The sequence below is a fragment of the Portunus trituberculatus genome, chromosome 48 (genome assembly GCF_017591435.1).
Source record: "Portunus trituberculatus isolate SZX2019 chromosome 48, ASM1759143v1, whole genome shotgun sequence".
NCBI classification, from domain to species: Eukaryota; Metazoa; Arthropoda; class Malacostraca; order Decapoda; family Portunidae; genus Portunus; species Portunus trituberculatus.
Genome location: NC_059302.1, coordinates 24,123,783 through 24,149,918, shown reverse-complemented (window position 1 = coordinate 24,149,918; position 26,136 = coordinate 24,123,783). Strand labels below are relative to the sequence as shown.

Below are 26,136 nucleotides of genomic sequence, written 5' to 3'. Positions count from 1 at the left end.
AAAGATGAGTAGCTAGTCTCAGGTGGCCCGATGCGCGGCTCACCTCTCATGTTAGTCTTTTATCTTCATGAGTAGCTTGGACAGGACGGCAGCGTTCTGAAGGCCACTTATCCCTCGCCTTCCTGAAAATAAATTAATGAATAAAAGGATAAAAATAATGGCAATCATAGTATAGCAAAAAAAAATATTGTAATAATAATAATAATAATAATAATAATAATAATAATAATAATAATAATAATAATAATAATAATAATAATAATAATAACAATAAGTAATAATAATCATAATAATAATAATAATAATAATAATAATAATAATAATAATAATGATAATAATAATAAATAATAATAATGATAATAATAATAATAATAATAATAATAATAATAATAATAATAATAATAATAATAACAATAATAATAATAATAAAAACAATAATGTCCAGACGTTCAGACAAGTTGGAGGAGGAGAAGAAAATCAGCGAAACTAGTCGGAAATAAACTCACCTCCCTTCACCTGTGTTTCTCTTCACCTCCTCCAATAACAATAATAATAGTAATAGGAAAAAATGCAATGTGCTTTGAATGTTTCATTGTACTATGTTTCTATTAATGATTTAATGCAATTCTTTTGTAATAACATTTTTTCTTAAGTTTTGGTTATAGTGTATAATGATTTTTTTTAATGAAAATTGCGCATAATCTTATCATGCAACACACACACACACACACACACACACACACACACACACACACACACACACACACACACACACAGAGAGAGAGAGAGAGAGAGAGAGAGAGAGAGAGAGAGAGAGAGAGAGAGAGAGAGAGAGAGAGAGAGAGAGAGAAAGAATTATCATAGTGTTCAAGTCAAGAGGTTCAGGAGATAATAGTAAACATAAAACCAGCTACGGAAACACACACACACACACACACACACACACACACACACACGAGATTTACGTGCACATATACGCATGTTTGGAGTTGATTGATAAGATGCCCATACCTGAAGCTAAAATGTCAAGATCATAAGTATGCAGTTGTCAAAGAAATTGTCTCTAAATAGCCAAATACATCAGAAAATAAATGTATAGATACCATAATACTATGACGACACTTGCAATTCTGTTGATGTATGTAAACAATTCATGCATATTTGAATGTGTGAAATTGCCGATGTATACAATTTTAGAGGAAGGAATTTATAAAACTCAAATTATTATGCAATTGTCAGCTTTTTGCAAATTATGCCGAGGATATGAGATCATGAATGGGCCACAGGCAACATTCAGGGATGCGAGGGTACTGAGTTCATTACCAATTCACTCAGTATGTAACTCTCCTTTTATCGTCTACTCACCGATCTAGTGGACGCGAAATGAGTGTATTGTCGAATTTTGTCACTAGTGAGTTGTATTTTTCTTAAACCGAAGGAAAATGGTACGATAGTCAGAGCGTTGTACACACATGAACCACCCGCTTCTAAGAGTAGAACAGGACTGAATGAGCATTGAGCAGCGTGGCGCAGTGAGCCAGCGGCCGCTGTGAATGGGGATTGGGGATTGGGGAGGGGCGGAGAGGAGCGGTTTCTGGGCGGTGTCGTGCCACATCCCTTCTAGCGCCCTGGGAGCAATTCGGACAGAAATCAATTACTGTGCGATATTTTATTGTTTCTGTGGAGTTCTATTGGAAAATTACTCATGTTTCATTGTCTGTAGAATGTTTTATGAAAGCGATGCAGCAAGTAAACAATAGTTATAGCGAGTGATTACAAAGTACTATCAAAATATCATCTATATTCGAATATAAAGTCATATATCACTGTACATTTTCATGTAAGGGGGGAAAACCGGCCAAGGGCAACAACAACAAAAATGTAAGTAAAAAAGATAGCCCACTGAGGTGCCAGGCTCCGAACAGGGTCAAAAGAGTTAGCCAAAAGAATAGTATAAATGTCTTGGAATCTCCCATTTCGTTACTTATTGTAACTATGATTAATGTAATGATGTTCAGCATTTATTCTTGGGAATCTAATTGTTTTTTTGCCTCTAGATCGTCATCCACATGCATCCTTAACGATCGAGGTAGTTTATCATTTATAGAGTCTATAATGCTTTATCGAAATTGTTAGATTTGTAATTGCATGTGCAATGGTGACTACAGAGCACAGGTGCATTGCCGCCGGGAAGGATAACTATATGATTATTACACTTCACAAGCTGTGAGGAGATAATATTACATTGTTACTCAACACAAGAAATTTTAACTCCATTTTATTTTTTTTTTCTTTCACCTCGTTTCATGTGAGCTCTGTATAGAAATAAGTTACCTTAATCCTAATGGTATTCAATTGTTCAGAAAGCGACGGATAACCAACATGAAGCTGAAATTGGTGAGAAAGATATTTCCTCCTCGTCTAAATCAATCTTGCGAAAAAAAAATAATTATGTTGAAGTACAGTATATAATCGGAAAAAAATATTCATTCATCTATTTATCTACTTGTTTATCTATTCATTTATTTAGTTATATTTTTCCTCAGTAAAATCGCATAGGACTAGCTAGTAGCTATAGCTGATCGAACGAAATATTCAGTGAATCAATTCACGTTACCGAGAGGTCAGCTGTCACACATGAATATCTCAAATACTCTTGTCACATATCAAAAAGATTTTTTTTCCCTTGACCGAAGACAAACATTATCTCTCATTATCAACACGCCATCTCTACCTTGCCAAATGTGGAGATGAGTAGCCTAAACATATTCCTCTGCTACCTTTGATTTTTCATTTGATTAGTGGTCTCCATCAGATGCCATTATAATGTCAGTTTTACGATCCTATCATATTCAGTGGGCGCTATCTGCTATCACTGAGCCAAATTGCATGAATTCAGCTTATTGTAGACTTGCTTTGAAATTCTGCATATATTAAAAAGTCATGTGAAAATTCTTAATAAAGTGGTAATCATTCAGCTATTATAAACTGTATTCTTTTCGTTCTTGTATTGTTTCCTATTTAATATATTTGTTTATTCTCTACATCTGCATCTAACAATCAACGCGGGTAGTGCCGGAAAGAACCTGATCTATTATAAGAAGGTTGTACTTCTCGAGGTTTCTTGTCCATAGTGTACGCAGGTGCAATGAATTTGCCTCCGAACCAGTTGTGACTTTTGTGAACGTTTACCTTCATTCGTAAAATGCATACAAATAGGTAGACCTACAATATTTCACAGCGCGTCTTCTCTCTACCCTCGCTTACACTATAGGTACAGGTACTACAGGGCATGCACCATCTCTACACTTTTAGAGAGAGAGAAAAAAAAAAAATCATTATCGAAAATATTTACATTTCCCATATTTCCATATTTATTTTATTTCATATTACAATTATATTATATCAAACTATACCCACATTATCTTATTACAGTATTTTGAACATAAACAATAATAAGTTGGTTATCCATTAATAGTAATTTTCATTGATATAAAATAGAAAATGTCTTTACCTAGTGTCATTCAGCAGATACTGAATAGTTATAAGATGGTGCATAAGAACACGTTTTCGTCCAACACATTGCTCATTGAACTTTATCAGAAAAGCAGATTATTGCCCTTAGCCAGGTTAATTCTCCGCGCTATAGCAGCATCTTGACTACCGTACTCTAGGAGTCTAGTACACCATTTACAATTTTCGCTGTATGGGAACACTGCAGTTGTAACAGATCCCCCATTTTTTTTTCTTTTTTCATTAAAGTCCTTATTCCCAATTTCATCCATGTAATTAAATCCAACTCCAATTTCTGTTCAGCAATGTATGATTAATTTAGGACTCCCATTTCCATTACACATCACTTGTGCTTCTGTATCTCCAACTTCCTATGACTTTCTTTTGGTTAACGCTAACTCTCTTGGACCTGTAAAGGGGCCAGCAACTACGTGGGCCTTTTTTCATTAAATATGTTGCCCTTGGCCAGCTTTTGCCTCTTATAAAAAAAAAAACTGTTTTGCATCTCACTGTTCCACGCCAAGATCTCTCACATCACATAATTTTGAATGATGTTAGTCAGTGTAGCTTCATATTTCCTATGATTATTTTACACACACACAATAAAAAAAAAAAAAGTACAGCATAAGTGATAAAAGCTAATACATAAGCGAGATTTTGTTTGTATCCATATTCAGTGCACATATCTTTCAGCAATGCATAGATGTGTCTCAAGTTGTCAATTACTGTTTTCTTTGTTTAACTATTTGAGAAATGAAAGATTATGCCAATTTGTCTTTTTATTACATAATGAAGAATTCTATCTGTACAAAATGAAAGATTATAGCAGCTTATGTTTTATTACACAAGGAAAACATTTTTATGTACATGAATAAATAATTAATCTATCAGGCATTCAACTTTGAAATAGCTTCTCCAACTTGTTCAGATGTCAAGCCTTCCAGGGATGCACTTGATTCTTTGCCCATGTCTGAAAAGCATATGTATATAATCAAACTTAATAACTTAACAATGCAAGGTGATCCAAGATAGATAACACACATATTAACAAACAAGTGCACAGAACTATATCCCTGAAAACAAGTTACCATGCAGAAGTAAATAATATTAAAAACAAACACAATAAATAAAACCATAAATCATAATTTGAGTAGTACATCACTGGCTTACTAACATTATCAACCACTGCAGTAGAGATGACAAATTCCTCAAATGCTGGAAGGACAATGATGCCCAACTAGCAGCAATATGTAGTATTGTACTATTAAGAAGCAGTTTTGTAAGAGATGCAGAGTGGATTGTACTGGCTTTCACTACTTTCATTCACTTTTCCATCATGTAGATGCATTTTCTTTAGTTTTTTTTTGTATCAAAAAGTTCTGTTTCACTTATTTTCTATAATGTATAATATGCATTTTGCTATATCTGTGTTGCAATATTTTGTTGCAAACATAATCAATGGGGAAAAAAAAAAGTTGTATGTTTGGGTCTTTAAGGTGCTGTTGTTTTAGTTCAATTTTAATTTTACAAAAAAACACTCCCAATATTTTTTGCACAAATCTGAGTCACTATTCTTTATCTATTTACTTTTTTTGTAACATTTTCCCTTTGATATTGCTGCTATCAATTGGTAAGTACATAAAAATGCAAAACAGTAAGATATTCTCCAAGAATATATAGGACTGGAAAACTTGTCAGCACAGCATGTAATAAAAAAAGACATATCAAAAATATTCATTTGATATTATAAATTTGTATTTTCTTGGAGGATACTAATTATGAAAAGTTAATGTAAACTCATTATAATGTTACTTTTTTTTTAACTGCTAACAAGGGAAACACTAGCCATGGTCACCTAGAGAAATATTTTGGCAGCAGTGATATTTGTTTAAACTGTTTATCCTTAAGAAAGTGCTGGACTGTCATTCTGTAATGCCAATAAGTTCTCTGTAGCACTTTATTTGCATCTAAATTCTCCTAATTAAACTGAGGGAGCTTTTTTTAGTCTAAGCTTTATGAAAGGTGACTCATGAGACATACCATATCTAGCCCAGGCCTTGGGGAGGACGCCAGAACACTCTCGGATAAGGATTGGGTGCTTGGGGTTTGCTTTCTTCAGTTCAACATAATTCTTCTCAATAAAGTCCCTGAAAAGAAGAATAAATCATGTAAAATTATCTAAGCCACAAAATCACCTAAATAAAGTAAGCCTTTTTGTCTAATTGTTTTTGTTCCTCTTGGCCAGTTCTCCTCTGAAGGGGGTATTACAGTGGCCTATGATACATGGAAGGAGGAAAATCCACTCCAGTTAGCTGGAACTTTTTCGAGATTAGTGGAGCAATCATATCCATTCCAGTTCTCCATATGCTATCCCAATGAAAAAAGAAACATATGATATGTAATAAAACCCTATCAATCAAACAAAAAAGAATGTGCCTAAATTTTTCATATTGGAATATTAAATGACATTTCATCATTCTAGAAAGATGAAACATAAGTATATCATGTTGATAGTTTGGGCTCATGGCAACCATCCCTGACTCCAAAAGTTGCTGTTGCGTACCTCTTGATTCTTCCCTAGTTTCCTTTTCTTCAATAACTGGAAGTGCAAGTGCAATTCCAGAAGCACAGGTTGAGATATAAATGGCATGGTTTTGTTCTGGTTTGTTTTGATTAGGCTTGGTCTTGGTTGGTGGGCCATTTGCCTAGCATAGCATGAATGTGGGCAGCTTGTGTGTGATAATGTTCCTGGTTTCCCACCAAGAACCATGGTCTGTGTTCCGAGTATCATAGGCTAGTGTGATACCCCCTTAAGGAACTTACTGTACTCGTGTTTTCATTGCAAATTAATAGTTTCCATGATATGTAGATAGGAGATGCATGTAGGTTAGGTTAGATTAGGTTAAGATTGCTATGATCTATTCAAGTATGCTAGAAGGAGCATTATGTACTTGTGACATGTTTCACGCTCAAAGTCGTCCATAACATAATAATAATAATAACAATAAGGTAACGAACATCATAACACTGTACTCTTAATGTAGTTTGGAACTTTTGTACATATTTACCTAAAATAATAAAGCTATGAAGATGGTTTGTTGGAGGGGGAGGGGGAGAGTGAGAGTGGAGTGAATGAAGTGGTTGTGGTGAGTGAAAGGAGAAAGAAGGGGGTAGAGGAGAGGAGGAGGATGGTTGTGCCTAGCACACCTCAGGTGTGTGTGGTGGGTGACTCTCAGGTTAGGTATTTAGATAGCACTTTCTATGGGAAAGACAGGGATAGGAGGACGAACGTGTGTATGCCTGGTGCAGGTGTGAAGGCAGTGAGTGAGGAGGTGCAGAAGAGGGTTGGGGGGATGGAGAGGGAGGGTGTAGTAGTTTTGCACGTAGGTGGGAACGATGTCAGAGCAGGTGGGTCGGAGGAGTTAGTGGCAAGATTTCGGGAAATGTTAGGCAAGATAAGGGAGAGTGGTAGGAGGTGTGTAGTGTCAGGAATCTTGCCTCGTGTGTATGTTAGCAGGGAATGGTTGTCTAGAGCCATTGGTGTGAATGATCGGGTAAAAGGGATGTGTAAGGATGTGGGTGTCAGCTTTGTGGATGTATGGGATAGGTTCTATGGGTGAAGGGATTTGTATGCTAGGGATGGTGTGCATCTGAGTAGGAAGGGTGTGGATGTGCTGAGTGGATGTCTGGAGGGGAGTTGGGATGGAGTGTAGGGGGTGAGGTAGCAAATGCATTCCAGAAGAAAGATGCTAGACATAAATTAGATAGGATAAACAGAGATAGTGAAAAGATTAGGAAAGATTTCCAGGTGCAAATAGGAGAGAATAAGATTAGGATTCCAAATAAGGAGACAGCATCTAGGAAGGTAGCAGGACTTAAATGTTTTTATGTAAATGCCAGGAGTCTTAGGAACAAGAAGGACGAGTTATCTAGTTATATAGTTGAGGAGGACTTAGATGTTGTATGTGTCACAGAGGCATGGGTAAATGAGGAAAAGTTTAGGAAAATAGGAAAGAATATGAAGTAGATGGATACATTATGTATTTACACCAGAGAATTGGTAGGATAGGCGGAGGAGTAGTTATTTATGTAAAAATCCTTCATTTCCAGTCAGGTTAATGGTATTAAGGTAGATAACAGAGTAGAGTCCTTATGGCTGGATGTTAGAGTAAACAAAAGTAAGGTTATTAGAGTAGGAGCTTTTATAGGCCACCTAACCAGTCAGCAGATGTAGACAACCTTATGGTAGATGAGATAAATAGGGGTGTACTAGTCAGACAATTATCTTAGGGATTTTAATCTTAAGTCAGTAAACTGGGAGAGGATGGTAGGAGATGCTAGTGAAAATAAGTTTATGGAAAGTTTTCAGGATAACTATTTAGTGCAGATGGTAGATAAACCTACTAGGGGGAGGAAGGTTTTAGACATAGTACTAACAAATATTGAGCATTGTTTAAAGGAAGTTGAGGTAGGAGAGACTTTAGCAAACAGTGACCATCATATAATTAGATTTATCATTAATTCCAGTAGGGATAATATAGTGAATAAGACTAGAGTCCCAAACTATCAGAAAGGCAATTATGGTAGGTTACGTCAGTTATTAGGAGAGGTAAACTGGGAAGATAGTTTTGGAAATAAAACTGCACAGGAGATGTGGGATATTTTAAGGTTGTAGTAAAGGGTATAGTGATGCAGTGTATCCCTTACAAAGATATAAGGCAGAGAAACAGGAAGCCATTATGGTGGACTCATGAGATAGGTAGCCAGATCAGAGAGAAGAAGAGGGCATACAGAGAGTTGCAGAAAAGTGGGAAGATGTAGATTTGATTAGGTACAGACAGGTCAGGGATGATTTGAGTAAGGTTATAAAAAAGTAAAAGGCAGGCAGAGATAAAACTAGCTAGAGCTGGGAGTAAAGATCCCAAAAATTATATAGTTATTACAAGGTCAGTGATAAAAGAAATAAGGATAGGATTGGACCACTCAGAAAAGATGGTGTAGTAGTGGATCAAAATGAAGACATAGTAGAATTATTGAATGAACAATTTTCTTCAGTATTTACTAGGAAAGAATAGGAAATCCTGTTACAAACAGTGCGACGAGTAGTTTAAGAGCTTTAGAAAATATTGATATAAAACCGGGAATTATTAGGAAATTTATTCTTGAACTAGACGATAGGAAAGCTAGTGGTCCTGATGAGCTACATGCCAGAGTACTTAGGGAGGGTGTAGACAGTATTTCTGAAGCACTTAAGTTAATCTTTGAAAGATCACTTAGGTTTGCTGAGATACCTCAGGACTGGAAGTTAGCTAATGTTACTCCAATATTTAAAAAAGGTAGGAAGGATGATGCGAATAATTATAGACCGATCAGTTTAACTAGTATAGTATGTAAGATACTAGAGAAAATCATTAAGGGTAGTATTTGGGAGCATTTAAATGAGAATAGATTAATTAGAGATACCCAACATGGCTTTAGATCAGGGAGGTCCTGTCTTACAAATTTGCTCGATATCTTAGAATATATTACCAAGGAGTTAGATGATGGAAATAGCATAGATGTTATATATCTAGATTTTAGCAAGGCATTTGATAAGGTACCGCATAGGAGGCTAGTGTACAAATTGAGACTACATGGGATAGGGGGTAGGTTAGTTGATTGGATTAGTGAATGGCTTTCTGATAGGAAACAGAGAGTAGTATTAAATGGGGCAATGTCTGAGTGGAAGGAAGTGGTTAGTGGGTACCCCAAGGATCAGTGCTAGGACCTCTTCTTTTCTTGGTGTACATTAACGATTTAGATATAGGAATTAGTAGCAAAGTATCAAAGTTTGCAGATGATACTAAGATAGCATGTGCAGTACAGGGTGAAAAGGACAATTACAGAATACAACGAGACCTGGACAGGCTGATAGCATGGGCAGACAGGTGGCAGATGGAGTTTAATTCTAAAAGTGTCAGGTTATGCATTTAGGTAAAGACAACACAAACTTTAACTATGAGATGGAGGGATGTTGGCTAGAGGCAGTAGAGGAAGAAAGGATTTAGGAGTAGTGATAGACAGGACTATGAAATTTTCAAAGCAATGTTTAGAAGCAAGAAATAGGGCAAATAGGATCCTGGGTTTTATAAATAGAAATGTTAGTTATAAAAGTAAGGAAGTGGTGCGTAGCTTATATAATTCCTATGTTAGGCCCCATTTAGAGTATTGCATACAGGCCTGGTCACCCCACTATAGGCAGGATATCAACATGTTAGAAGCAGTTCAGAGAAGAGCAACTAGGATGATACCAGCATTAAAGCGCCTGGAGTATAGAGATAGATTAAAGGAATTAAACATGTTTTCATTTGAGAGGAGATGTATAAGAGGGATATGATAGAGTTATTTAAAATGTTCTCAGATACAAACTACATAGATGTGAGATCTTTCTTTACCTTAGAGGAGGGAAATAGGACTAGAAATCATGGCAGGAAGATTAGAAAGCAAGGCTGCAGGTTAGATATAAGAAAATATTTCTTTAGTCATAGAGTGGTAGACTTCTGGAATGCATTGCCAGAGACGGTTGTAAATAGCACTAGTTTGACAATGTTTAAAAACAGATTAGATAAGCACTTAAATTTATTAGATTTATAATTATGTATAGCACTGCATGATAGTTTTTATAAGAAATTTACTATAGTTAAATAAGACATGATCCCCATGTATGGGGACCACAAATTGTAGAGGATTTCGCTGCAGGACTTACCCCTGTTAATGGGCCAAATATTTAGAATTAGTATATAATGTATTGTGTACTTGTAAGTGTATCTTTAAGTACTGATGACGAGGTCGCTGTGCGACAGATACAGGATAACCTAGATGGGCCCTGGTGGCCCTTTGTTATCCTATTATTTATGTTATGTTATGTTATGAGTAGGCAGTGGAAGTGGATTCTTAATATATACTTTTTTTTACTTATACCATACTTTTTTTCGTCTATACAATTGTAAAACTAATGATAACGGGCAAGTTTATAATGTGCTAAGGAACATCACCACTTTGACTCAACCCTTTCAACCCATCAGTAAAGATTACAGCAGACTGGCCGAAGACTTGCCACAGACCACACACTGCCAGAACTGTGGAATATAAGCATTAAACTCAGGCACACTGGAATATGTCAAACTATACCTCACTCCCTGGCTCGCACTAGAACGCTGGCACAAATGAATCCTCAGTTCACGAAGCTGAGGTCCAAATTTAATTGCTGCTCTGGCCGCCATGGTCCCGCCAGCTGAGCCGTCCTTTGCTGCTGCTGCTGCTGCAGCTATCCTAATGATACCGTCATACGTGTCTTTCACTTATCAAAAAGAAAACTCTTACTACAAATATGCGAATAAACATAAAAACGCTCAATGAAGTAAAATCAAACTTAATTGGCATGCACCCACATTCAGAATTGATATCTACTTATATAGGCATTATCGAAAATTTATTTCACAGATAGTAATGAAAACAGCGTACTCAATAAATTTGATATGCTCAACTTATATTAACAAGGAGTTTCATGTACATAAATGGCAAAAGCTGTAAAAGAAACATTGGGTTTCTTAACAGTAAACACTGCTTTCAAAATGCAATGTGAAAAGAAACACACCAGTTACTCGAATATAACATGCAAGGAAATTTAGAAGGATAATTTTGCAAGGAATAATGCAGAAATCGAAGGATATTAATAATGAGGAACAGAACGGAAGAGCAGCGACTAGCGGAGAGCCATCTTGGAACAGCTGATGACACAAATATGGCTGCTGCTAGTTTGTGACATTCTTGTGTGACTATGCCCATAAAGTCCAGCGCTACGTCACTGTAACAATGCTAATAATAATGATAAGGACATAATTTGGATCCTAGATATGTGTTCTGTGTCTTACATATGCTTTTGGTTCACCGTGGGAGCATCATGGCTTGTAGTAAATACATCAGTGAGCGGCAATTCCATGTCCGAGGAGGAGAGGCTCAGGCTCAAGTAAGATCACCCCCTATGTGTCCTCCTTGCACAGTGTTTTCCTTTTGGAAACCTAATCCCTGTTTGGAAATCTACTTCCATGCCCCAATCCCCCATGGACACTTCTTCCTCCTGACAATTTCCTTTCATTCTCCCATGTTTATTTCACCATTATTCCAATCTAGCGAGACACCACGTAGCTTAGATCATGGGCAGTAAAAGTTAGAGTTAGTGGCACGTCACCACCACTCACTGCTGTCAGTCATGCCCAGGGAGGTGATGTGTTGAGGGGAGTGGGCACTACCGAGGGGCACCACACTGCCTCTCTGGGTCCTGTGCAACACCAGCAATACCGAGGGGCACCATACAGTCTCTCTGGGTCATGTGCAACACCAGCAATACCGAGGGGCACCACACTGTCTCTCTGGATCATGTGCAACACCAGCAACACACTCCAGGTCCATGGAAAGATTTGTTTTAGCAATGGTATAAATGAGCAGAATAGATGCTCTCAAACCTGTTGTCACATCAGATTAATCAAGAAAACTGAGTTAAAAAAATTTTTTCTCTCTATTTGATTGCATAGTATATTCAGTAAATTCAGGGATCTGTTGGTGATAAGAAAAAAGTTTAATTTTAGCATGGGGAAGCAAATATTTAAAGCTCACCAAATGGATACCTTTACATTGTCCCACTGGACTCTCATATCATACTAATGGCTGTGCATGTCTCTTGGCCAGGTATCAGGTAACTAAATCTGCTTCAAAGTGTATCCTCCTAATTAGATGGCCTTGCATCAATTTGTCCCCACAACTGGCCAACATCAGTCTCTTGGTGAACCTGTGGCAGAGTAGCTCAGTGGTGCAGTCCTCAGAATGCAGTCCTGGTTTTCAGTATTTTGTTGCTGAGACAAGTAATATCTTTTTGTAATGTTAGCATATCTATAGTCTTGGCAGCCTCTCTTGAGGATTCTTGTAATCACCAGTGCAAGTCAAACTAACTCCTTTGCTTTGTTTTTTGGCCATGTTACAATGGAAGGCCTCTTAAAGTTTTATCAGTTAAGTTATGTAGCCTTCAAGTTGAGTTACCATCTGCAAAATATTATTGATTTATTTGTGATTTTCTTTTTTACAGAGAGGAAGCCAAGGAGATGTTCTATCATGCATACACGTCATATATGGTAAGTTATTTGCAATGTAGATGCTTTTCGTTTTTTATATCATTGTTTTAGTTAATGAAAACTACCATTAACTGATAATAGATATATGTTCAATAGAGTATTTAATTTAGTTGTTAATGTATATATATATATATATATATATATATATATATATATATATATATATATATATATATATATATATATATATAAAGATAGATAGATAGATACTAAAAATACAGGGAAATCACCTGGAAGTCTTCATATCTCCTGCTTTATTTTCCATTTTCAACATTTCGCCTCACAGACAGAAAGCATCTTCAGGGCCTAAAATAGTTAGTGCCTTCTGTCTGTGAGGTGAAACGTTGGAAAATGGAAAATAAAGCAGGAGATATGAAGATTTCCATGTGATTTCCCTGCATTTTTAGTATCTACAATTTCTGCTATCAACCTTTGTTGAGTATATATATATATATATATATATATATATATATATATATATATATATATATATATATATATATATATATATATATCACCTTTGTTTTATGTAACTCTTCTGATAGCATAATTGGGAATAATAATAATAGTTTTATTCTTTGTTATGGATGATGAAATTTTGATGGTGCAAAATTGAAATATGTTGATTAAGCTTTGATTAGATAGCTACCACTGTAAATGAATATTATTATTAATGAACTGACATACATATTTGTTTGCTTCTTATTTGTTTATTATTTACTTTGTCAAACTTGTATGTATTGAAATTGATATATTTTTTTTTTTTTTTTTTTTTTTTCAGGACAATGCCTACCCAGCAGATGAGTTAATGCCCCTCAGCTGTATGCCAAGATGGAGGGGAGTTGACCAATCCAGGGGGGATATAGACGACACCTTGGGAAAGTATGTTCCATTAGTACATATGTAGTGTTCCTTTGACTTTCTTTAAGCATATCTCAACTGTACATCATACCACCATGAGGTTATGAACCCTGAAAATTTTACATGAATCTATTGAAAAAATAATTTTACAAAATATACTTTTCTGTGAATCTGGTTTTAATAAGCTTACCATTTTCAGTTTTTCACTAACATTGGTGGACTCTCTGGACACACTGGTTGTGATGGGAGATATAGAAGAGTTTGACCGTGCTCTTCGACTAGTAGTGAGAGATGTGTCCTTTGATAATGACGTAGTTGTCTCTGTTTTTGAGACTAATATTCGCATGGTTGGTGGACTGCTGTCGGGGCATGTACTGGCAGAACACCTTAATCAGGTAAAGCTTGATTATTTTCTAGACATTTATCATATGAAACACTTTTAGTATCAATTTTTTCTTCCATGGCAATTTACAGTTTCTTAAAAACAATAAATCATAATGACATCATATTTCTTTCAGTTGTATGGTGCCTTGGGTTGGTATCGAGGAGAGTTGCTCACAATGGCACGTGATTTGGCCACACGACTCCTACCAGCCTTTAACACCACTACAGGAATTCCCCATGCTAAGGTTAGTTTCTAACAAAAGAACAGAGATATACAACTGGGATTTCTTAATTAGTCTACCTAACTTACCATTGTATTTGTTGCTTGGATACACTTGAAATTCATTCTTTGGCTAACATTACCTCAAATTGCATATGTGCATAGAACATTTTCCTTTTAGAAAACCTGTACTTTCACCTTTTGTAATATCTGCAGAAACTTGTGTTACACTATTATTGTGGTACTTATATAAAGTCTTTATCACAGGTAAACTTAAAGTATGGGATGAAGTCTCCAAAACTGCAAAGCTCCAGAGATACTTGTACAGCATGTGCTGGAACAATTATTTTGGAGTTTGCTGCATTATCAAGATTAACTGGTGATTCCATCTTTGAGGAGAAAGCACGGCAAGCATTAGACTGCTTGTGGAGTCAGCGGCACAGAGGAAGTGACCTTGTAGGGACTGTGCTAAATGTACATTCAGGTAAGAGAGAGAAATGGAAAGGGAGGAGTCTAAATGGGATAGAAGAGAAAGCATCACTTTGTCAAGAGGGATTGCAGCTCAAATTGGCTGTTAACAGCTAATTTGAGATTATATAATGGAAATATTGGTTACCTTTGATGTCCAATGTGAAATTTTGTTTAAAATGTTCTTTTCTTTTTTTAAACCAGGTGACTGGGTTAGAAGAGATTCTGGAGTGGGAGCTGGCATTGATTCTTATTATGAGTATCTTCTGAAAGCCTATGTATTGCTCGGAGATGACAGCTACTTGGAGAGGTTCAACAAGGTGTGATGAACTGAGGTGTTTCATAGTTATAAGATCATTAAAATTGGAATACTAAGAAAAATAGATTTCTGTTAATCATTCATTGTATTTTTGCTTTGCCTTAGTGGAGTGGTGTGTTAGTCATGATTTAATGTATTTCATGTGTTTTCAGCATTATAGTGCTGTGATGAAGTATATCAGCCAAGGTCCAATGTTGCTTGATGTCCATATGCACCGTCCTCATACAACATCCCGTAACTTTATGGATGCTCTCCTTGCCTTCTGGCCAGGGCTACAGGTACACCACACATCATGTAATGAAGCTCATGCTTTATAAATTCTGTAATGGAATTTCCTATGTTGTTACATATTGGATAATCATTAATGGAGGTATTGATATTACAATCTATTTCAGGTTTTGAAGGGAGATATTAAACCAGCCATCGAGACTCATGAAATGTTATTCCAAGTGATCCAGCGGCATAACTTTTTGCCAGAAGCCTTCACTACTGACTTCCAGGTTTGAGAAGAACACTTTGTTATTTCTGTTATACATGACTAGTTCAACTGGTAACATAAGTTGTGCAATGGAGTATTTGATTTAGTTATATGAGTGTTAGTTATGGTAGGAATAAGTGTTTCAGATTATACTTAATTGACATGTAGAAAAGATAGTTTCCGTAGATTTAGAGAAATTTAAAAGCTTTTTACTGTGAGTTTTGCTTAGTTCAAATTGGTAATCATAGGAAATTCATGAGAAAGGTGCACATGTGACTTTAAGGAAGGCATGCATAGAGGTTTGGGTATGGTTGCACAAAAATTTAACTGTGGATTAGCTTATTTACAAGAAGTTAAACTATGAGGTGATCTATATGTATATAGAAATTTTGCTGTTTATGTGGATATGAATGATATGTTTTGTAAAATATGAGAATAGAATGCTAAATATTGTAGGAGGAATAGTAGAAGATTGAGAGGACTGAGATGAACAAGGTTGAAATTTATGGTAAGAGACAACTTTATAAAAAATGAATTAGTGAATACTTAATAGACTTATCAGTTTTAATGAAAGAGATTTATTGCTCAATTGAGAGTGATATGATAATGATGTGTTAATGTATTTTATGCCTTATTGTTTATGTTCTTATCCAACTGATTTAGTATGAATATCCTATCTTAGGTTCACTGGGGGCAACATCCTCTGCGACCTGAGTTTTTAGAATCTACATATCTTTTATACCTTGCCACTGATGACCCATACTACCTGCGGGTTGGAGAACACATTCTGCGCTCCCTTCAGAAACATGCCTGGGTACCCTGTGGATACGCAGCTGTCAAGGATGTTAGGACAGGTGTTCATGAAGACAGGTATATCGTTTGGTTTTGTAATACACTTATCAAGTCCACACTGCTGACAAAGCTTATTACACTCAAACCAGGCTATGGAGTCACTTTGGGTGGGGCCGGAAAAGGGGACTTCCCGGCTACAGTGTTGCCAAATCTCTCCCAGTACTAGGGCAATTAAAAAGGATTAGAGATCGCCTGACCCTTTAAGCCCACACCACCCCACCACCATCCACCTCTCTCTCTCTCTCTCTCTCTCTCTCTCTCTCTCTCTCTCTCTCTCTCTCTCTCTCTCTCTCTGCATAATTTTGTAGAAAAGGGTAAAGAAAACTCCAAAAAACTTTCTAAATAATATAACATACCTATTCTGCTTTCGACTTATTTTCCACACCACCACTGAGGTATAAGTCAAGGTGCGTTTTTTTTATATAGAGGTTTCCCCTGTAGGCCTAATCGTGATGCTTCCTTCCATCTTGCTGGGTGGGTGGCCAGGTGATGAATGAATGATCCTGACCCACCTTAATCCTCGACCCCTGACCTGCCTGCCTTCCCAGACCTACCTGACAACCCCGCAAAATAGCGTTGCCAAGTGTCGTGCTATTTATGTATATATACTAATTGTTATTATCTGTATTACAATACTACAGTGCATTCATAACACTACAAGCCCTTATTGAATCTAAAAAAGTATTTAATGGGAAATAAAACATAAGAATAATTAGTAAATAGGTGACGAATGACACAAAATGATATGTGTTGGGGCTGATTTGGCATAGTGGCAAGCCGGGGATTTACCGCAGCGTCCACACCCGAAGTGACTCCATAGCGTAGTAGTAGTATAGTGTTTACTATATTCTCTCTCTCTCTCTCTCTCTCTCTCTCTCTCTCTCTCTCTCTCTCTCTCTCTCTCTCTCTCTCTCTCTCTCTCTCTCTCTCTCTCTCTCTCTCTCTCTCTTTTCAAGAGTGTATTATCTTTTAAAAACTCCCATCCATTTTTGGTATCAAGGCATGCCAGTTAAAGATTGTAATCAATATTTTCTTCCTATCTACATATAAACATCTTTATGAATAATGTATCAGCTTTATAATAAATCCATCTCTACAGTGAAAATAACTATATTTTTAATGGAATCATATTAGATAATATTAATATGAATGTGAATATCAAATTACAATATATTTCAGCACTTACTTAATTCATGTTCATCGTTATATTTATTTACATTTCATTTTTTTTTTTCATGTGAGAGTTTCTCTTGGTTAGAACCGCACTTCAGCTAGCTCTCTAAAAAATGTTATTTATGATTTGGTAGCATGAATGTGAATATGACATGCTTTTAAAGTACTTGTTTTATTCTGTTTCAGAATGGATTCATTTGTGTTATCAGAGACCTTCAAGTATCTGTATCTACTCTTTGCAAAACCAAGTGACCTGATTATTGATGTAGATCATTTTATTTTCACAACTGAGGCTCACCTCCTGCCTCTTTCATTAGCTCGACTTTCTAATCTAACAGTTGTACCTGTGAGTATTACATGGCTCTCATATTATGTATGAGATTGAAGTTATTTGTAATTATCTTGGTTCTAGAATTTAACCATTGTATGAGTCAAGATACATTCATGTGATTATTTCTATTGTCTAATTATTACTTTCTATCAACAGGGCCCAGATCCTCAGGAGAGTGCACAGGATAGTGATGTAGAATATGCAAGATCGTGCCCAAATGCTCACTTTCTGTTTCCTGGACGCCATGAATTTGCGGAAACTATAAGACGTCCTCTTAAAAACTTTGTAAATAATGTGTGTCCCTCACGTAAAACCCTGCAGAGAAAGCTAAGGGCATCTGAATTTCAAGCAGGCAACAGTCGGCACATGAGCCTGCTGAGGGACATGGGCATCACTATCATGGCTCTTCCAGATGGTCGTGTTCAGCTGCTGCACACTTCCTCCAATGTGAGTCTGAAGCCTTTCTGTTGTACAGTATTGATTAATAGACTGCTAGCCACTTTGTTGCCATGGAAGGTAAGGGTTGTGGGAGAAAGAGAATGCAAATAGCTGACTGTGATCATGAATTTTTTTATCCAGCAACCTGTTGTTTTAATTGGAAATGTAACAGTTACAGATGGGATGCTCCCAGATCACTTTCTGCTACTTATGCTGGTTACATAGCAGAGACTTACCAGAGATAACTATGATAAGTGTGACCATAGGATAAGAAAAAGATTAAATTGTTTTGCTGTAGACCACATAATTCATCAGACATGGTAATCTATGATCTGTTCCTCTTTCAGGCAAAGTCCTCAGATGATGCTGAGGAAGGTCTGCTTTTCATGCAGGAAATGATAGAGTTGAGCAAATTGCAGCAGGAGCAGCCAGAGAATCCTCCTCGTGTGGTTTCCTTCCAACAAGAAATTGATGGTCAATCAGTGGTAACAACTATTCAAGCCGGTCCTGCTCAATTTGGTTTAGATCTGAAGGGAGACGTTCAGGTAAATTCTTGCTGTTTTCACTGCTTGGTCTTTATAGGTTATCATGGTGTATATTTGAATTGGAGTTGCTAATAAGAAATAGTTTTGAGAAGAATACCAGAATTTGTTATTAATGCTCTTCTAATACCACTTCTCTTGTGCACTTTTTAATTTCTGACTTGATTCATAAGTATTCTACACCTGCTCCTCAGACATCCTTCCTCTGTTACATTTAATCTTCTTTACCTTGTATTTTCAGCCCAACAATGCAGTTGCCATCTTTGTTTGTCCCTATAATTCCCATTCTCTCTCTCTCTCTCTCTCTCTCTCTCTCTCTCTCTCTCTCTCTCTCTCTCTTTCTCTCTGGATTATCTTGTTCTAATTCATTCGTAAATTCCTCTTGTCTTTAGAATATAAATTACTGCAGCATAATTTGAAATGATGCTTTGAAAAAATGTAAAATAACTGATAGATTTTTTCTCCAGATCTCTTTGTATGTTGTGTTACATTTTAAAATTTTTGTGGAGGATAGTATTTAAGGATACATTGTGAGACAAATTTCAGGAACAGTTCAATTAAAAGAAAAGTGTTATAAAGGGAGGCGACACTTTTTACTTAATAGGTGTAATTTTTTTTTGGTCAGATTCTCATGAAATTTGGTGTGTTTATGTATTAGTACCTCAATTACAAGAATCCCAAGTATTATTGAAATACGATAATAAGTTTTAGAGAAAAAAATATAATACGTGCTGAAAACGGTAAAAAATAGCATTGGCATTCTTTGCTATTTCTCGAATGTTTTTCAACCTCCTACTATGAAAATACATGTACATGCTATAGATGTATGTAGCTTTTTTTTCCATGGTGAAACATTCTGGTTATCGTAATTCATATATGAAAAAAAAATGTAAACATCAATGACAAAAAACTACCTACTTTTTTTCCTTTTTTATTTTTTTTTTCTAGAGACATACATATAGTTTTTTCAAAATGTCTCACGATGAAAAAAATTTCCTATGTTTCCTCTTTCCATTGATACCTTTATATCTGAAATTACTTAAAAATTAACGGAGATATTGTGCTCAAAATATCAATAACTTTAGTTTTGAGATATGAGCCGTTTTCTGTTGAGCAGTGCACATCATGATGTTTGTTGGCTACATGCTTAGTCCCTGGGCAATTCTGTTCAATCCTGCACAGCCAAGGTCAGTTATTACCTCATATACAAGCTTGTAGTTCATATACAAGCTTGCAGTTCAGCTCAGTGAGGTCTCTTTCCTTCCCAGCATCATCTACCAAGTGACGTGGTGTTACTGGCGTGTCACTGTCACCGCATGTGGAACACGTGACATTGATATAGGTGTCAAAGCTGTTATTTGTTGCCTCCATTAGCTTGGTACATGTTCCTGATACCAGACTTAAGCTGTCAATGAAAAATAATGAATTTTTCATCTTCACGAAGAGGAGTCTTGCTTTTCAAAAGATGAAAACATGTATCCATCCGTGTTGTTTCTCGTGATTCAGTTGTTGCTTGTTATGGTGAAGCTGACAGCTGTGAGGTTGAGGGAACAAGCTGAGGTGGTGGTGGTGGAGAGGACACGTGTGGCCGGGGTCAGGTCATGAGTGGGTGGTGGCGGATGTTACTGCAACGAGCGATTGAGATCTTTGCCCTCCTCCTCCCTTCTCCTCTCATTCAGCTTCTTCATCCTTTCTCTCTGGTTGGTCTTCATATTTGATTGACGACCCATGACTTTCAATGTTCTAAAGTGCAGGGAAAGTGTGGAAAATCAAAAGATGATTAGCTGCAGAGCGCTACATATCTACATTCCAAGATGTCCAGCAAGACACTGCCTGTGACTGCTGACCTCACAGCCTACTACAAGGCACATAGCCTCCCTCCCGCTCTGTCCTGATGTTACCATATGAAGGTCTATAACATAAATACACTAGAAAAAAAAAAATAATAAATAAAAAAAAACTGAAAAATGCTACAAAATCATAAGCAACGACAAGTCATGTTGCCTACCACGTGGCGGGGCATTTAAAGAGACCTTTAAAGTGTGTAAATAAAGGTCATTTAAACATATAAGGAATTAAGATAGGAACTTGCCATTTTCACAGAAAACTGTAGACATTTCAAGGATAACAGCAATATTAATAACTCAATTTTGAGGTTTGAGTAAAAAAATCACATTTTTTTGCTGTCGCCTCCTCTTAAGGATTGTTATCATAGAGCGTGGAGACTGTATGTTTATTGAGAAGGTAACATAGTATGTTTTCTGTCTTACTTAATGGTTCTACAATGAAATATTGAGAGAATTGTCACTTTGTTTCCACTAAGGAGTAAATGACAGACTGTTGTGATACTTTACAACCCATGAGTTACAACCCACATCTCAGGCTGTTGGAACTTCAGTAATTTCTCTTAAAAGTTTGTATGCTTGTACTGATGAATATGCATCTTTGGTGTGTACTGGGATGGCTATATGACTAATTTCCACCTGGCAGGCATCACTTAACGTGTAAACTACAACTTATATTGTATGAATGGCGAGTAACTGCAGACTTTTTAATTGAAATGGTTATAATTAATGTATGTAATTTAGTACTTAAAACTAGACTTTACTCAAAGTTTCTTTACCACAGGCCCGTAGGTTGGAAACTCTTGGTGCTGTTGGAGGCATTGTGCTGGACAACACTCCAGGAACTTCTGCTAAAAGTTCCCCAATGTTTGCAATGTCTGGTGATGGAACTGATGATGTCAGCATCCCACTAGTGTTCCTTTTCTCTGCTGATGCTGAACTTTTGTTGAATGCTCTTGACAAACAACCTGACCTTGAAGCAGCTCTGTCAGATTTTCCATACAAAGGTGAATACAGTAAATCCTGGTTAATTCAAACCAGAATAAGCCAGATATGTAAGGAGTCAGGCGGTTTCAGGATTCTTCATATTTATATTTTAAGATTTTATTTGATTAATCAATTGATTAATTTATATATATTCTTGTACATTCTATTTTCAAGTACACTGGTAGATATTTTTTGTACTTTGATTAAGTAATTTTAAGCCACTTGGCTGATATACAGGCTTAAATACTACTGGTACCTCCTCTATTGTCACAGTCATATATCTGGGCCATTAGACACACAAAACAGGCATGTGTCCAGCACCAAGATCAATGCTTACACAACTGACTTATCAAGCACATGGCAGTGTCTCCCTCAGCTTTCATGTGCTCTGGTTATGGGCATGCAAAAATTTTTTTTGGGGGAAAAAAAATCCTTCAGGGTAACTTAAATTTTTGGATAACTCATATTGGCTTTCCACCAATTGGTCTGACTTAAGCAGGGGCTGTTGTGTATTCATTGTTGTGTGCAATAACTGAAGAAAGGACCATTTTCTTGTTCATTGGTTCAGTAAACATTTTAATTTTAGACAACATTCCAACACTTGTTACGGGCAATATTAAATTTTCTTGTAACATTTTTATGGCCTCATGAGAGGAAAGTTTAATGAATTTAAGTTCTGCTGATTATTGAATTTAGTGCCTTATGAAATTGTGTATTCCTCTTTTTTCTATTTCTTGATTATTTTTTTATCATATATTACAGAGAGTGGTACTGGCTCTGTGGAGGAAGTACAACTTGAGTTGAGTGCCACTTCTGAGGCTGGGAAAGAAACAAAAGTGGCTGAATCAGAAGAGGGTCAACTACCTCAAGTGATATCCATCATAAACAAGAGACAGAAGGTTAGATCTGTTTGGCAGATGTAGATGCACACTATAATCTCTCTACTGGATGGAGGCCTGCCCTGTGGGGTCGTCTCCTGCCCGCCACTATGCCAAATCTGCCCCAACACACATCACTCAGTCTCATTCATCAACTACTTAGTCTCATTCATCAACTACTTACTAATTCATAATGCATTTTATCTACCATAAAATACTTTCTTAGATTCAAATAAGATTTTATAGTACTATAAATGTACTGAACTTTCTAATAAAAGCAATTATCATACATAAATAACATGACATGTGGCAGAGTTGCTGTAATGGTTTTATGAGATGTTGCCAGCTCAGGTCAGAGATCGGAGGTGACGAGGTCATTCATTCCTCACCTGGCCGGCCAGCTGCTAAGATTGAAGGAACTCTCACAACTCGTGCTTCACGGCTTCACAGCCCAGAGAAAGAATTTATATACAAAGTTTATAACTACTTTTTAGAAGAAAAGGCAGAGAGCCTTTAAAAAATCCAAATAAAGCACTGTGTTGGGTGGTATGGTTCGATTAGGGCTAAAAGGAACACGTGAATCTTAGGCTATTCCTTTAATTGACCTAGTACATCTGACAGTACTGTAGACAGGGGATTCACTGCAGTGATTCCACCCATCATGCCTTTGTCTAGTAGAGGGACTATAATAGTGATTGCATACAATTAAAAGTTTATGTAGTTTTTGACATGTTGTATATATAGAATTATTTGTCTGCTTTCCTTTGATGTCACATTTCCTCCAGGAGGATGTCCCATTATTGCCTGGCACTTCAGAATTAGCATACAATGACTAGGCTTTAGTGAATGTAATTGAGATGTTTGTGGATCTGATTTGTTAATGGTCTTTAAATGCATTGTATGTGAGTGAAATATAAATCAATCAATGCTCATTTAGATAAATGCATGTAGAAATCATATATTTATCACATTTTAATAAACTAATATCTACAGGAGGATGAAGACATAAGTGGTGATGATTTAGTGACAGTGGTGGAGGGACAGCAGGCAAAACATACTGAACAAGAAAGAAAAGATTATTTCCTCAAGTTTCAGGTGAGAGTGAGTTTGCATATACTAGTGCATTTTTTAGCATTACAATATAATGTGAAGTAGCCATAAATTGTAAATAGTAACATAATTAAGGATGTTGTGTTTTAGATCCTCATTATTGCTTAACACATACAGTGTAGTGAGATTCATAAGCAGTGTAATGTATTTGTTCATATTGGTAAGTGAGGATGACTTTGAATGTTAAGAATGAAAGAAAGTATAGCTATATAAATTAGACATTGATTTGCTGCCACACTAACAGAAATATAATTTCAGAAAGCTCTCATGGAACTAGAAAATGCAAATTCTGCTGAAGAGATTCTTGTTGCGGCAGTTCACTATGTCAACAGCAGACAAGAGCAGGAGGTAGCAGAGGGCAATATTTTAAAGACTGGACAACCATCATCTGCAATCATTACAGAACTTCAGGGACTATTAATCAAGAAAACATCATCTGATCCTAGTCTCCTTAAATCGCTATTAAGTGTACATCTACGGGAGCTAATGGCAGTGTTACAGCAAGCATCACCCAGCACCTCTGACTTAGATACATCTCTGCATCATCTGTTGAACCAACTAACTGCTCTTACTCTTAAACCATCAGTGCTTGATCATCCTAGAAATACTGCCTCAGAAACTAAACTTTCTCATCAGAGAGGCTCACCAAAAGGGGATCATAATGAAGATAGTAAACTTGAAGAAGAACTTTCTGAAGTAATTCAGCATCAAATTAGAAAAATAAGAAAGCAGTTTGAACACACTACAGACAGTGACGATGTGAGTGCTAACAAAGACAGAGACTCCTTACAAACCAAAGATCTTGATAGGAAAGATGAACTATAAAGCAATAATATTTTCAGAGACCTATTAAATGACTTAATATATACATAAATACAGCAAAAGCCTCATTGTTTTGTGCATAAAAAGAATGGGATATAACATCTACTCTTCTCCATATTTATTTAAATTGTCCATAATCTAAGCTGTTCTGAGTGAACTTTTGGTATTTTCACTTGGATAGAATTAATTTTCAAATGAGATTATGAGTAGTACTTTGAATTAGGAGTAAACATTTAAATGAATGTAAAAAAGACAGTTGTTGGTATTGTATTATATACTTAATTATTTTGTTAATTATATACTCGAGGTTATCAAGTCATAATGTAAATGATCTTTTATTGTGAATAAGTTTAACAAAATTAAAATTCTCATTGAACTCTTTTTCTGCATACAATAGAAGCATAGAGCTTACTTAAAACTGTTTTAACCCATCTTTGCTAACCCTTCCACTTGGCTTACAATTGATTCCTAGGACAACTTGCAGTTGTCATCAAAACAGTCACTATAATTGTTCTAAATGCACCACAAAACCAAAATACTCACAAACTTTTTTTTGATACTGATAAGGTAAGATCACACTTAATAATTTATTGTTATTATAATGCCATATTATCTCTTTATAAAAGGGAAAATAACTTAACATTGTTGGTAAATACTCAAATGTCTAAAAACTAAATTCATTGTTGATTAATCTGTTCTGAAAGATTGTGTGGCTGTGACAAAATTTTTGCAAAGCATTGCATACACACACACACACACACACACACACACACACACACACACACACACACACACACACACACACACACACACACACACACACACACACACAGTCATGATATGAACTTAAGTGGAACCAGAACCATAAGTGCATTTCTGTGCCATTATGGTATGAATTAAGTACAAAGTGCAAGAGGTTATCACTGCTACATAGATTCAGTCTTCCTATTATTTAAAGTGCATACATCATGTACTTGAAATAAAGTGAGTCAAGTGCAAATCAATGAGGCTTTGCTGTATCTGAACATTTTCATAACCTCCTAGTTGTACATTTTTAGCACAACTGCATAGCATTTTGGAGAAAGGCAATCAGTTTATTGTTACTAAGTAATTGATGGATAACTGTTGGTTTATTAATAGTTTCACAGAATCTAGAGGTTGCTCAGGGGAGCTGCTTGTCACTGTGATATTTGACATTAGTGGAGCAGTTGGGTTACGGGGGTTGCACATTTCATAATCATTTAATGTACTATTACAGAAAGCACTGCTCATAAAGAAAACCACATAGGTTTTGGCAATGTCCAAAAGTGAACTGTACATACCTCATTCATACAATGTACATTCGCTACTGTAATTCAGAGTGACTGAGATCATTCCAGAACCCTCTAAAGTAGATTAGTGTAAAGACTTTGTTGATGATAGTTTTCTGTAGTGTAAAGGTATATGTAATATATATTTATTTTATATTACAAATTTTTTTGTGTGTTGGTGTATCAAGGAATTAAAATCTGAAAGAAAAATTAAACCGGTTGAATAAGGTTAAGCAACATGGATTTGAGATTAGTTATTCTATAATGTTTGTTTTTTTTTTTTTTTTTTTTTTTTTTTTTTTTTTGTTAACCTATCAATGGCTGTCTATGAAAAAAACTGCTGCAATAATTTGGTTTTAATTTTTGTACCTCCCTTAAAATAAGAAAAAAATACCCCTGGAGGATATGACAGTGCTTGATAATAACTTGTACTTGATTA

The 26,136-nt window shown here is 36.0% G+C and overlaps 3 protein-coding genes across 3 annotated transcripts in view; 1 reads left to right on the top strand and 2 right to left on the bottom strand.

Moving 5' to 3' along the window:
• The window catches only part of LOC123498795, a 17,951-nt gene extending 16,430 nt beyond the window's left edge, over nt 1-1,521 (bottom strand). Inside the window, exons 1-2 of the mRNA XM_045246219.1 lie at nt 1,366-1,521; nt 1-122 (exon numbers count right to left, since the gene is read on the bottom strand). The exon at nt 1-122 is cut by the window's left edge and continues 1,073 nt beyond it. The gene's annotated coding sequence lies outside the window, so the exon portion shown is untranslated. The remainder of the gene's footprint in view (nt 123-1,365) is intronic.
• Nucleotides 1,522-4,338: 2,817 nt separating this feature from the next.
• On the bottom strand, nt 4,339-10,842 carry LOC123498801 (NADH dehydrogenase [ubiquinone] 1 alpha subcomplex subunit 2-like). The gene is made up of 3 exons (XM_045246228.1): nt 10,684-10,842; nt 5,554-5,660; nt 4,339-4,483 (listed from the first exon to the last, which is right to left on the bottom strand). The coding sequence occupies exons 1-3, from the start codon at nt 10,773-10,775 to the stop codon at nt 4,401-4,403; spliced, it is 282 nt and encodes a 93-aa protein (XP_045102163.1). The 5' UTR covers nt 10,776-10,842; the 3' UTR covers nt 4,339-4,400.
• Nucleotides 10,843-11,256: 414 nt separating this feature from the next.
• LOC123498466 (ER degradation-enhancing alpha-mannosidase-like protein 3) lies at nt 11,257-25,391 on the top strand. Its single transcript, XM_045245568.1, has 19 exons — nt 11,257-11,521; nt 12,635-12,680; nt 13,462-13,562; nt 13,741-13,936; nt 14,060-14,170; nt 14,413-14,629; nt 14,818-14,933; nt 15,085-15,210; nt 15,328-15,432; nt 16,093-16,280; nt 17,622-17,781; nt 17,923-18,213; nt 18,552-18,749; nt 20,253-20,344; nt 20,948-20,990; nt 21,375-21,597; nt 22,340-22,476; nt 23,449-23,550; nt 23,824-25,391. Exons 1-19 carry the CDS (start codon nt 11,409-11,411, stop codon nt 24,388-24,390), a joined length of 3,132 nt encoding a protein of 1,043 aa, XP_045101503.1. The 5' UTR covers nt 11,257-11,408; the 3' UTR covers nt 24,391-25,391.
• The last annotated feature ends 745 nt before the right edge of the window (nt 25,392-26,136 follow it).